Source organism: Leptonychotes weddellii, chromosome 15 (genome assembly GCF_054177405.1).
Source record: "Leptonychotes weddellii isolate Sample4059 chromosome 15, ASM5417740v2, whole genome shotgun sequence".
Taxonomy (NCBI): Eukaryota; Metazoa; Chordata; class Mammalia; order Carnivora; family Phocidae; genus Leptonychotes; species Leptonychotes weddellii.
The window spans coordinates 5,309,858-5,321,702 of record NC_138383.1 but is presented as its reverse complement, the minus strand read 5'-3'; the positions used below and the strand labels follow the sequence as shown (position 1 = coordinate 5,321,702).

The 11,845-nt window shown below is 59.1% G+C and overlaps 1 protein-coding gene across 7 annotated transcripts in view; it reads left to right on the top strand.

The window, feature by feature from the left end:
- Positions 1 to 1,612: 1,612 nt before the first annotated feature.
- The window catches only part of ITGB4 (integrin subunit beta 4), a 30,671-nt gene continuing 20,438 nt past the window's right edge, over positions 1,613 to 11,845 (top strand). For 2 of the 7 annotated variants that reach the window (XM_081804491.1, XM_081804490.1), the window contains exons 1-12: positions 1,613 to 1,848; positions 4,518 to 4,606; positions 5,793 to 5,875; positions 6,114 to 6,215; positions 6,369 to 6,573; positions 7,087 to 7,183; positions 7,593 to 7,764; positions 9,182 to 9,445; positions 9,783 to 9,872; positions 10,184 to 10,306; positions 10,895 to 11,059; positions 11,231 to 11,307. In XM_081804491.1, the coding sequence (XP_081660617.1) occupies positions 4,528 to 4,606; positions 5,793 to 5,875; positions 6,114 to 6,215; positions 6,369 to 6,573; positions 7,087 to 7,183; positions 7,593 to 7,764; positions 9,182 to 9,445; positions 9,783 to 9,872; positions 10,184 to 10,306; positions 10,895 to 11,059; positions 11,231 to 11,307 (1,457 nt within the window). In that variant the 5' untranslated portion in view covers positions 1,613 to 1,848; positions 4,518 to 4,527. The remainder of the gene's footprint in view (positions 1,849 to 4,517; positions 4,607 to 5,792; positions 5,876 to 6,113; positions 6,216 to 6,368; positions 6,574 to 7,086; positions 7,184 to 7,592; positions 7,765 to 9,181; positions 9,446 to 9,782; positions 9,873 to 10,183; positions 10,307 to 10,894; positions 11,060 to 11,230; positions 11,308 to 11,845) is intronic. The other 5 variants (XM_081804494.1, XM_081804493.1, XM_081804495.1 and 2 more) reach the window with 4 other exon arrangements.

The window sequence follows — 11,845 nt, the reverse complement described above, 5'->3', positions numbered from 1 at the left end:
GGGTGCTTGGCTGCTTTGTCAGTAGAGCATGGGACTCCTGATCTCAAGGCCGTGAGTTTAAGCCCCACGTTGGGCATACAGCTTACTTTATTTATTTATTTTTAATTTTATTTATTTGTCAGGGAGAGAGAGAGCAGGGGGAGTGGCAGGCAGAGGGAGAGGGAGAAGCAGACTCCCCGCTGAGCAGGGAGCCCGACATGGGGCTCGATCCCAGGACCCCAGGATCATGACCTGAGCTGAAGGCAGATGCTTCACCGACTGAGCCACCCAGGTGCCCCAAATAAGATCTTTAAAAAAAAAAAAAAAAAAAGACCACTGGGCAGGCGGGCAAGCGAGACTGTGGCTCACACAGTTGCAGGGAGCACTCATGTATCCGTGGCACTTCCACATCCGGTCCCACCTGCCCCCGTGATCAGTCTGAGAGCTGGCAGGGCACAAGCCTGTTTACAGATGAGAGCACTGACAGCTGGGAGGCTTTGTGGCAATCCCATCTGGTTCAGCCACACTTTCACTGAGCACCTGCCATGTGCCAGGCACCGTGCTAGGTCCTGGAAATTAAAAGATGTGCTAGAGAGCATCCATCCTCAGGGCTCACAGTCTAGTGGGAAAGAGAAACCCCTAAACAGATCATTTCAAGCCAATATGGCAAATGAGAAGAAAAAGCCATGCCCTGGGGTGGGGGGGTGGCTACAGGGACACATAATCCCACCAAGGGTGCAGGGAGGTCAAGAGGCTCCCTGGAGCATGTGACATCAGCCTTCAAGTGAAAGAAGGATAAACCAGGCTGGTTGGGGGCAGCGGCGTGGGAGAACGGAGACATCCCGAGCAGAGGGCCCAGCCTCCAGCGAAAGCACGGTGGCCGGAAGCTGCATGGTTTGGGCAGCCGGGCTGCTAGCCATGGGGTGTTGTCTGGCACTGTTGGCAGGTGGGGCGAGAGAAGGAGACCAGGTTGGGGTCATGGAGCAACTTGAGAGGCTCCAGCTTGAACACGTGTGGCACTTGAAAGACTGCACGCAGAGGACCGCAGGGGTCAGATTTGTGAACCGGCTTGTCAAGAACAACTATAACAATTTGAGTGCCCACTCCATGTCGGGTCGGTGCCGGCCACTTGATGGGTATTACTCACATTTTAAGGAGGTTTAAGTACCTTGCCTGAGGACACTCAGGGAAGCAGTCCTTACTGGGATCTCCCTCTGGACACACGTGGAGGCGGGGGGAAGGGGAGGCCGAGCGGACCCCGGGAATGACAGATCGGGCTGGGGCATCCCTGGGCCCGCGCCTCGCGCCTCGCGCCTCGCGCCGGCACAGGACGGAAGGCAAGCGCACGGTCGACTGCGGGTTTGGCCGTCGGGGCCGCGGGGCTGCTCACAGCCTAGCGTCCGGAGGTGGGAGGGCGGCGGGCGGAGCCGGGGGCTAACAGGCCACCCCCGGCCCGAGGCAGCCGGGCGCCCGAGTCTGCAGCCTGGCGGGGTGGGGAGGCGCGGCGCCCGGGGCTGGACTGGAGAGAGGGGGGAGGCTCCTCCCCCGCCTCCGCCGCCGCCGGTCGGGGCGCAGGGGCCGGGCGCCGGGGGAGCCGCAGCCTTTTCCGGGGGGCGGGCCCGGCGGCGGCGGCAGCGCCCGGCTCCTGCCCCGACAGGTGCGCGCCGCGCGCAGGAATGCGGCCGGCCTGACTCACCAGCGCCTCCTTCCCACCTGCCGCCCGCCCCATAAAGCGGTCCCCTCCCCTCCCCGCGGCCGCCGCCCGCCCTCCCTGCCAGCCGCCCTCCGGACAGTCCCGGCTCGCCCGCGCGCTGCAGCCGGAGCGGCCGAGCGGAGCCCCGCGCGGGGAGGGCGCGAGTGCGCGCCAAGGTAGGTCCGGCCTCCGACCGCGGCAGGCGCCAGGGGCTTGGGCGCGGGCCGGGGGCAGTCGGGGGGTCGCCGGGCTGCACCCCGCCCGCCCCTCCAGTGCCCCGGACCGCTGGAGCTGGGCGTCCATTCTGGGCCCTTGGAGGCGAGGAGGGGAAAGTGAGTGCCCACCCCAGCCTGGCCAGCAAATCAGGGGACCCTTTTGGGAGACCCGGGTGGCTTTTATTTCGTCAGCTCTTCCCTTCCTAATAGCTGGCAGGCCTTGGCCCCATCCTGCCCAGGGCACATGCCTCGGCTGCCAGGGTGTGCCCCGGGGAGCAGCTGGGGCAGCGGGGCAGTGGAGCCGGACAGGGCTCTTGGCCCTGAGACCTTGGCGCTAAAGGAGGGCAGCAGGGAGAGAGCCCTGAGGGTTGGGTGGGTGTTCTGGAGAAGTGGGCAGAGGCTGGGCGGTGGCTGCCAGGCCTATGGGCTGGGCCCACTGGGGTTTGCAAAGAAGGCGGGGGCAGCAGCCACCCAAAGGCAAAGGCTCTCCATGTTCGCTGAGGCCTGGCCTGCTGTGTGCAGTGCCGCAAGGCTATCTGGGGCCTGGGGAGTCCCTGACTGCCCCCTTGGCCAAGCACATGCTTGCTGAGGTCTGGGGAGTCCCTGACTCTCCTTTTGGCCAAGTACATGCCTGACCTCCCCCCAAAGTCAGCTCAGGACTCCCTTCCTCCAGGAAGTTCTCTTGACCTCATTCAGCAGCCCTGGGAGCTATGCCCACCACTGCAGCCTCCTCCAGCGCTTGTCCCCTTTCCCACTCAGCCCCTGGTGGCCCTCTGGCTGTGGTGCAGGGACTTCCGATGGCTTCTGAGAGCCCGGCTGGGCCCCTTCCCACCCCATCAGGGCCTGGCCACACCCTGAGCCCCAGGATCTGACAGAGCTGGAAATGAAGGCTGAGGGTCTCTCTCCATGCTGGGGGCTGAGAGAAGAGAGAGAGCTGGGGGACAGCGGGGAAGGGGTGCCTGTCTCCTGGGCCCCGATTTCTTGGGGTAATAGAGCAGCCGAGGGGCCAGGAGATGCGAAAACATGAAGGCAGGGGCTATGGTGGGCAGGTGCAGATGTGCTAAGCAGGGGTCCTGTGGGGTGGGAGGAAAGCAGGGGTCCTGTGGGGTGGGAGGAAGTGTGGTTCCGGGAGAGCTCCCAGGGTTGCCTGGAGAGTGCACGTCCTGAGCACCTGGCCAGGCCTGTGGCCACAACCTCCAGTAAGCCCATAATCCTAAATTTTCCATGAAATCTCATTGTTTTTAATGTTGACAGTTACTTTTAAAACTTCGTAAACACAAGTTGAGTCAAACAAAAACACTCTTGAGTGCATAACTAGCCCCCTAACTGCCATCTTATGGCCTCTGAGGGTAACAGAAGTTAAATGGAGGTGGGTCTGGACTGCCCTGGTCCGGTCCGCCCTCCCCCCACCCCACCCCACCCCCCGCTGGCTGTGGGATGAGGAAGCCCTGCAGCCTTGTGCCCCATCTCTATCTCCTCATCTGGGAGATGGGGTAATGCAGTCATCCCCCACCGGGTTCCTGCGTAGATGAAATAGCCATCCCGTAGGTGAAGTGCTGGGCGCGTGTCTGCTCTGTGCGCAGCCTGTGGGCACGGGAGGGTGAGTCAGAGCCGGGTTCGGCCCTCCAGTGCCCGTACCCGCGTGTATAATGGTGCCCCGGGGAGGTCCAAGTCTGCAACCTGTATTGTGTAGCGTGTGGGTGTGGTGCCTACACCCCAAGGCTGCAGGAAAGTCACTTCCCCCGGCTGGCTCAGGGCTTCCTTACCCCAGGCCCCTCTGAGATGGCAGCTCTTCCCCAGCCTGTGGATGTTTTGGGGCTGCTGATGGCCTCCTGGGAGCCACATGCCTTAGAGGGAGGGAGGCAGTGCCTTCCTGCCCCCTTCCACAGGCTTCCTCAACCCTGGGGAGGTGGCACAGTGTGTGTGTGTGTGTGTGTGTGTGTGTGTGTGTGTGAGCAGGAGAGGCTTGTAACATAGCTCCAGACTAACTTCTGGAAGGATGATCTGCTCAGGGACCCCGAAAACTCAACTCTGGAGCAGGCAAGGTAGGGGGTAGGGCAGGGGACCCCACCAGTGATGGGCCAGGCAGTCATTGCAGAGCCTAGCTGGGTCCAGCCAGCTCCCTCCTCCCCTCTGCAGGCCCCAGATCTTGGGAGGGTCCCCTCTCCCCCGGCCACACCACCTTCCTTAAAGGGCAATTAGGCCACGACAGAGACGGGGCGGGAGGGTAGAGCCAGGCCCTCAAGGGGTGGCCCCCTGTTGGGTGAGACCTGACCCAGGCCCACTGGGATCTGAAAGCCAAAGGCAGAATAAGCCTTGCCCTGCTCTCCACGAGATCAGCGTAGGAGACCTGGCATGAGCACAAGCTCAAAGCCCATAGTCCTCAGTGATGCGAGGGTGGGGCCTCCCGGGGCAGGGTGCAGGCCTGCAGGGCATCTAGTCACTCCAGAGATGGCAAGAGGAGTTGGGGGCCCTGGATCCCGCCATTTGCAGGCTGTGTGGCCTTGGAACATCACTGAAGCTGTCTGAGCCTCAGTTTCCACCCCTGGGCGGTGGGAATGCTGGAGCTCTGACCGGCAGGGACCCGGGCTGGGGAACGTCTTATGTCAGTTATTGCCGTCATTATACAGGAGGAAGAGGATGGCAGGACCGAGTCCCAGCCCATGGACCAGGCTGCTGCTGGCAGTCCTGCTGGGCGTCAGCTTCCCCGGGGATATGGGTGAGTGTGGCATGCCTCCGCAGCACCCTTTGCGGGGGCACCCCTGTCAAAGCACTGCCCTCATATGGAGGCCGCCCACAGGGCGTCTTACCCCGACACTCACTTGGCCATTCAACAAACAACCACGGCTCGCTTCGAGGCTGGGGAGCAGTGAGCCTGAGCCTTATGGCCCAGAACACCGAGGAAGACTTGCTCTAGAGGCGAGAGAAGCTGCCCACTCAGCGACCTGGAGGCACTTGCCAAGTGTTTTTTGTGGGAACTTGGAGGAGAGGCCGGTGACTCTCTTCCGGTCAGTTCCTACCGATAAAAATTTTGCCTTCAGAGAAAGCTGTGTTGGTAGCCTGGAATAGACCATGGCAGGAACATGGGCAACGCTGCAAGGCAGGGCTTCTCCCTCCCGACCAGAGCCCGTGTTAAACACTGACCACGCACCATCGCCCACCGCCCAGGAGGCCACCCACTGTGTGCACTGAGCGTACACAGTAGGTCCTCACTGTGATTTTTTTTGTTATAAATTTTCTTTCTTTTTTTTTTTTTTAAATTTTCTTTTGTTTTTAAAGATTTTATTTATTTGAGAGAGAGAGCACGCGTGAGCACGAGCAGGGGGTGGGGGGAAGGGGCAGAGGGAGAAGCCGACTCCCCACTGAGTAGGGACCCCGATGCGGGACTCGATCCCGGGATCCAGGATCATGACCTGAGCCGAAGGCAGATGCTTAACCGACTGAGCCGCCCAGGCGCCCGCCCCTCACTGAGATTTTAACTGAACAGAACCAAAGGGAATCCCAGTAACCCTTGGGGAAACTCTGGAGTTTTTCTTCATTCATTTACTAACAATTTACTGTGTGCTGGGCTTGGGCTGGGTACCGGGAAACAGCAATAAGCAAGGCAGACACAGTCCCCTGTCCCCTGGAGGAGCAGGGGAGGGACGGCCAGGGTGTCCCCACCAGCAAATGGGCCAGCCCTTCTGTCTCAGCCCGCACCATCCGGACTTGAGGGGAAGTTCAGGTGTGAGAACTGGCTCTGCCCCAGATATGCCATGGGGCAGACTGCCTACCCACTGGCCTCCATTTCCTCCTCCGTAAAGTGAGAGAGAATCCCTGCCTCTCTCCAATGAGGATACACGCAGGAAAGGACTTGGTCCCTGGTGAGGTTCATCTCACTGGGTCTGCTCATCTCTGCCCTCCAGCGAACCGCTGTAAGAGGGCCCAGGCGAAGAGCTGCACAGAGTGCATCCGCGTGGACAGGGAATGTGCCTACTGCACGGACCAGGTGAGCTGCTGTCGCCTGCCTGCCGTCCCGAGCCCAGCGCCAGCCCTGGCCAGTTCCCCAGCCCGGGTGCCCCACCCCATCATGCCCCACGCCGGGCTCTGGCCAAGTCCACACCTGCCGCACCCTCAGCCCAGCCTCAGGCCAGGCGGGTGTGGAACAGGCAAGGGTCAGGAGAGATCCAGGGTTGGGACAGCCAGGGGATGGGCACTGCCCCCCTGACCCCACCTCCTCTGGCCAGATGTTCAAGGAGCAGCGCTGCAACACCCAGGCAGAGCTGCTGGCTGCCGGCTGCCGGTGGGAGAGCGTAGTGGTCATGGAGAGCAGCTTCGAGATCACAGAGGTGCCCGGAGTGGGGGTCAAGGGAAGTGGGCCCACCCACGCTCGAGGCCGGCTGTTTACAGGGGTCCACTGTGTCCGCTGGCTGGGCTGAGAGGTTCCCCATCAGGTCTCTGGAGTGACCCTCCAGCCAGCTATCCCCCTCCCCTGGACACAGGACACCCCGATCAACCCCAACCTGCAGCGCAGCCAGGTGTCGCCCCAGGGGTTACGGGTCCGGCTGCGGCCTGGTGAGGAGCAACACTTTGAGCTGAAGGTGTTCGAGCCCGAGAAGAGCCCTGTGGACCTGTACATCCTCATGGATTTCTCCAACTCCATGTCTGACGATCTGGACAACCTCAAGCAGATGGGAGAGAGACTGGGTATGGCTGGGCCAGCATAGAGGACAGTGGGGTAGGGAACGGAGAGGGTGGCCTCATCCAGCTGTCTGGGTCCCTGCTTGGGAGGCTAGGGCTCAGGATGGCTATACCCATGCCACAAGGAAGGATAGGCTATCTGAGCCCCCCAAGAAATCCCTTCCCTCCCATTCTGAGGCGTGGGTCCTAGCCAGACCCCACTAACTACTCAGGACTTCAGGCTGGGTGGGCAGCAGAGCCCTCTGACCCTGACAAGGAGCACACTCATGGCCATGAGGCTGAGGTTCTCCAGGCTCCTGGCTGCCCCCTCCATGCATGACTCTGGGCCTCCCGAGTCCCATTTCCTTCGTCTGTGAACAGGGACAAGGGCTACTGTGAGCATGAACTGATGTTCACATGCAAGGTATTGACAGGAGGTTATTTTCCCTCTTCCTCCTTCCCGAGCCAGCCCCTGGCCCCCTCTGCTGATGTGGGGGTGTTGGGGCTCAGCTGCCCCCTCTTTTTCCTGTTGACACCCAGCCCAGGTCCTGAGAGAGCTCACTGATGACTACGCTATTGGATTTGGCAAGTTTGTGGACAAAGTCAGCGTCCCTCAGACAGACATGAGGCCTGAGAAGTGAGTGACTGAGGGGCCCCTAGGTGGCTCAGTCGGTTAAGCGTCTGCCTTCGGCTCAGGTCATGATCCCATCGGGCTCCCTGCTCAGCTGGGGAGTCTGGGAGTCTGCTCCTCCCTCTCCCTATGTGCTCCCCACCCTTGCTCGCTCGCTCTCTCTCAAATAAATAAATAAAAATCTTCTTAAAAAATAAAATAAATAAAGTCTTAAAAAAAAAAAAGAAGAAAGAAGTGAGTGACCGAGTGGGCAGGGGTCCCAGCCACGGGGCCCACCTCCTCGCCACCAGGGCACTTCCAAGTGTTCTGGTCGAAGTGGACCAGTGGGCCACTTTCAGAGAGGGTGGGCACAGGGGCATGGGGGTCTTCTCTCCTGACTCTGTCTCTCTCTCTCTCTCCCTCCACCTCTGCCCAGGCTGAAGGAGCCCTGGCCCAACAGTGACGCCCCCTTCTCCTTCAAGAATGTCATCAGCCTGACGGAAAACTTGGAAGAGTTTCGGAATAAACTGCTAGGGGAGCGGATCTCAGGCAACCTGGACGCCCCTGAAGGAGGTTTTGATGCCATCCTGCAGGTGGCCGTGTGCACGGTGAGTGCCAGGGAGAGCCCTGCCCACCCAGACCAGGATTGTGCTTCTCTGCAAGGGCATGAGCTGCCCACCGGCCTGCTCTGGTGTCAGGCCGAGACCCCTATGCCCAAAGACAAGCTGAGACCCTCCAGGGGGCCCACAATTATAAGCCAGGTTGAGATGTGCTGGGATCCAAGGTCCCCCGGCCTGAGCATGTAGGCATGCTGCTTTTGTACTGACCAGCGAAGCAGACATGAGTTCTGGGGTTCTGGAATCTTCCTTGCCCTAAAGCCAGCCTACCACCAATCTCCCTGCTAATGCCAGTCTTCCAGGACCCACAGTCTCCAACTGCACTGGGCAGCTGAAGAGGGCAGTTTTTACGTGCACAGCAATTTTTTCATTTTGAAAATAATATACCCATCGTATAAACAATTTGGAAAACAAAGAACAGAAATCGCCCATAATTTCACCACAGCCAGCCAGCCAGCCAGCCACTTGATATCCCACCAGCATATTTTGTTCCCTTTCCTTACTTTATTTTTTTTATTTTTTATTTTTTTTTTTTTTAAGATTTTATTTATTTGTGAGAGAGAATGAGAGACAGAGAGCATGAGAGGGAGGAGGGTCAGAGGGAGAAGCAGACTCCCCGCCGAGCAGGGAGCCCGACACGGGACTCGATCCCGGGACTCCAGGATCATGACCTGAGCTGAAGGCAGTCGCTTAACCAACTGAGCCACCCAGGCGCCCCTCCCTTTCCTTACTTTATATAGCTGGAGTCAGTGTACTTAAAATTCTGAAACTTGCTTTTTTTTTTTTTTTTCAATTAACACTGTCACGAGCATTTTAGCTTGTAATACAGTTTTCCAAGTCCACGCACAGCTGTATCTATTTTAACCGGCCTTTTCTTTTTTTTATATATATTTTATTTATTTATTTGGGAGGAAGAGAGAGAGCACAAGCAGGGGGAGCTGCAGAGCGAGAGGGAGAAGCAGGCTCCCCGCTGAGCAGGGAGCCCGACCCGGGGCTTGATCCCAGGACCCGAGCCAAAAGCAGACGCTCAACCGACTAAGCCACCCGGGCTCCCCTAACCAGCCTTTTCATTCAACATTGTGGGTGTACATTTTCCCATGCAGTTAAAATATTCCCTCAGAGTAATTATGAAGCCTGGGGGGCCAGTCGGAGGAAGCTAGCTCGGGTCTTGCGTGGTGACCGCTGTGTGCGCAGACCCCGCCTGCATCCTTCCCGCATCCTCATTGCCGCTTTCCGCTGCCCACCGCCATGGCTCACGTGCTGTCACGTGCATTGTCCGTGATGCCGTGAATCCTGTGGCTTAGCTGAGCTCATGTTGGGACCCGCTTTCTCAGTCATACACGACACTGTGGCACACGACCTCAGCAGGCGGCCTGCTCGATGGGCCTCCCCTCCTTGTCCTTCCCAGAGGGACATTGGCTGGCGGCCCAACAGCACCCACCTGCTGGTGTTCTCCACCGAGTCGGCTTTCCACTATGAGGCAGACGGTGCCAACGTGCTGGCCGGCATCGTGAGCCGCAATGACGAGGCATGCCACCTGGACTCCTCGGGCACCTACACCCAGTACAGGACGCAGGACTATCCGTCCGTGCCCACCCTGGTGCGCCTGCTTGGCAAACACAACATCATCCCCATCTTCGCTGTCACCAACTACTCCTACAGCTATTACGAGGTGCGGGGCGGAGGCCTCCCTGGGCAAGAGGGGGGCGGGAGGGGAGTCCACGGGACTTCTCAGACATCCTCCCTCCCTCCCTCCCTCCCTCTCTTCCTTCTTTCCTTCCCAGAGCTTTTGGCTCCCCCAGGGGTGGACCCTGATGGGAAAGGGAGTTCATGTACCCATCCCCCAACCCCACTCCCAAGCAGGTAGGGGTGAGGAGGGCAGGCTCCAGAACACACTAGGCCTTAGCTCCCCCATCAGCAAAGGGAGGATAACCCCAAAGCTATTGTCCAGATTCAGTGAGGTGATACTTGTTGAAGGCTTAGCCCTGGGCTGGCACTCTCTCCCACAGAAGCTGCACACGTACTTTCCTGTCTCCTCACTGGGGGTGCTGCAAGAGGACTCCTCCAACATTGTGGAGTTGCTGCAGGAAGCCTTCAACGTGAGGGCCAGCGCGGGCCCCGGTCGGAGCCCTTCTGGGGCAGGGCTGGGGAGGAGGCAGAATGGGCAACGGAGGGCCCAAGTAGAGGTTGAGAAGTAAGATAGGCCAGTGAGGAAGGGCCTCTGCTGTTCCCTGGAGACCCTGAGATGCCCACCTTAGCCTGGCCCCAAGTTCCTGCGGGCTCTGCCACCTTGATCCCCCCACTCCCCCTCAGTCCTTGGTGCAGAGTGGGTGGAGCTCAGCCAGGCCAAGCCAGAGTGGGTGAGCCCAGGCTCCCCCTCCCAGACCATTGATTGCTTGCCCTTCTTCAGCGCATTCGTTCCAACTTGGACATCCGGGCCCTGGAAAGCCCCCGAGGCCTGCGGACAGAGGTCACCTCCAATGACTTACAAAAGACGAATACTGGGTCCTTTCACATCCAGCGGGGGAAAGTGGTAAGCCTCTGTGGGGTTTTGGGAAGGGGAGGATGGGCACAAGGCCCTGCCAAGTGGGGGGGGATCTGCCTGAGCAGAGGTCAAGAGCATGGCCTTTATGGGCTCCTGGCTAACTCTTGATCTCGGGGTCATGAGTTTGAGCCCCACGTTGGGCATAGAAATTACTTAATAAAAAAAATTTGGGGGGGGCGCCTGGGTGGCTCAGTTGTTAAGTGTCTGCCTTCGGCTCAGGTCATGATCCCAGAGTATCGGGCTCCCTGCTCAGTGGGGAGTCTGCTTCTCCCTCTCCCACTCCCCCTGCTGTGTTCCCTCTCGCTGTGTCCCTCTCTTTCTGTCAAATAGATAAAATTTAAAAAAAAAATTTTTTTTAAATAATAATAATAATAAAGAGTGTGGCCTTCAGAGTCAGGCCTGGGTTCGAAGCCCCCTGGGTTAGCCACCTGGATGACTTTGACACCTTCCTCAGCTTGTCCTCATCTGCGGAGTGGGGATTAATCAGCACAGAGCTCAGAGGGTTGCTCAGATGAGCGAATGGAACACAGGGGCCTCTTATCAATGTCCATTTGGCTGACAGTGGAGTCCTTGCAGGGCACGTACCAGGTGCAGCTGCGGGCTATGGAGTCTGTGGATGGGACTCACGTGTGCCAGCTGGGGGAAGAGGACCAGAAGGGCAACATCCACCTGAAGCCCTCCTTCTCGGACGGCCTCTGGATGGATGCGGGCATCATCTGCGACGTGTGTCCATGTGAGCTGGTACGATGCGGCCCTGCTAGGCGGGAGGGAAGGGCTGGCCAACTGCCCCGGGGCCCCGAGGAATGAAGCCAAGCCTCCGGGGGCCATGCCTGCCTTGCGGGGTGCCCTGAGGGGCAGAGGCAGCAGACATGTCCAGGGGCCCTGTTGCACCCCACCATGATCTCGTTCCAGCAAAAAGAGGAGCTTTCAGCTCGCTGCAACCACCACGGCGACTTCGTGTGTGGACACTGTGTGTGCAGTGAGGGCTGGTGAGTGTGTGGGGGTGCCCTGGCCACCATAAGGCTCTGATGTGGGGTGCACCACGGATACCCAGCTGAGGGCGGGATGGCGGGTCACAGGGAGGCTTGGAAAGGGGCATGCCCAGTTGTGAGGGGGATCCAGCTCAAAGCACTTCAAAATACATAGACATAAAGAATATCTCTGAGGGGCGCCTGGGTGGCTCAGATGGTTAAGGGTCTGCCTTCAGCTCAGGTCCTGATCCCAGGGTCCTAGGATCGAGCCCCACGTTGGGGTCCCAGCTCAGTGGGGAGTCTACTTCTCCCTCTCCCTCTGCCTCTCTCCCCTGCTCATGCTCTCTCTCTCTCTCTCTCTCTCTGTGTGTCTCTCTCTCTCAAATGAATAAATAAAATCTTAAAAAAAAAAAAAAAAGAATATCTCTGAGAAAAGGTGCAAGAATCAGGACAGTGGTGGCCAGCAGGGTGTGGGGACTGGCTGATGGGGGACAGACACGAGAGGGACACTTACTTTTCACTCCATCCCTTTGTATTTGGTATTCTGAACCATGCG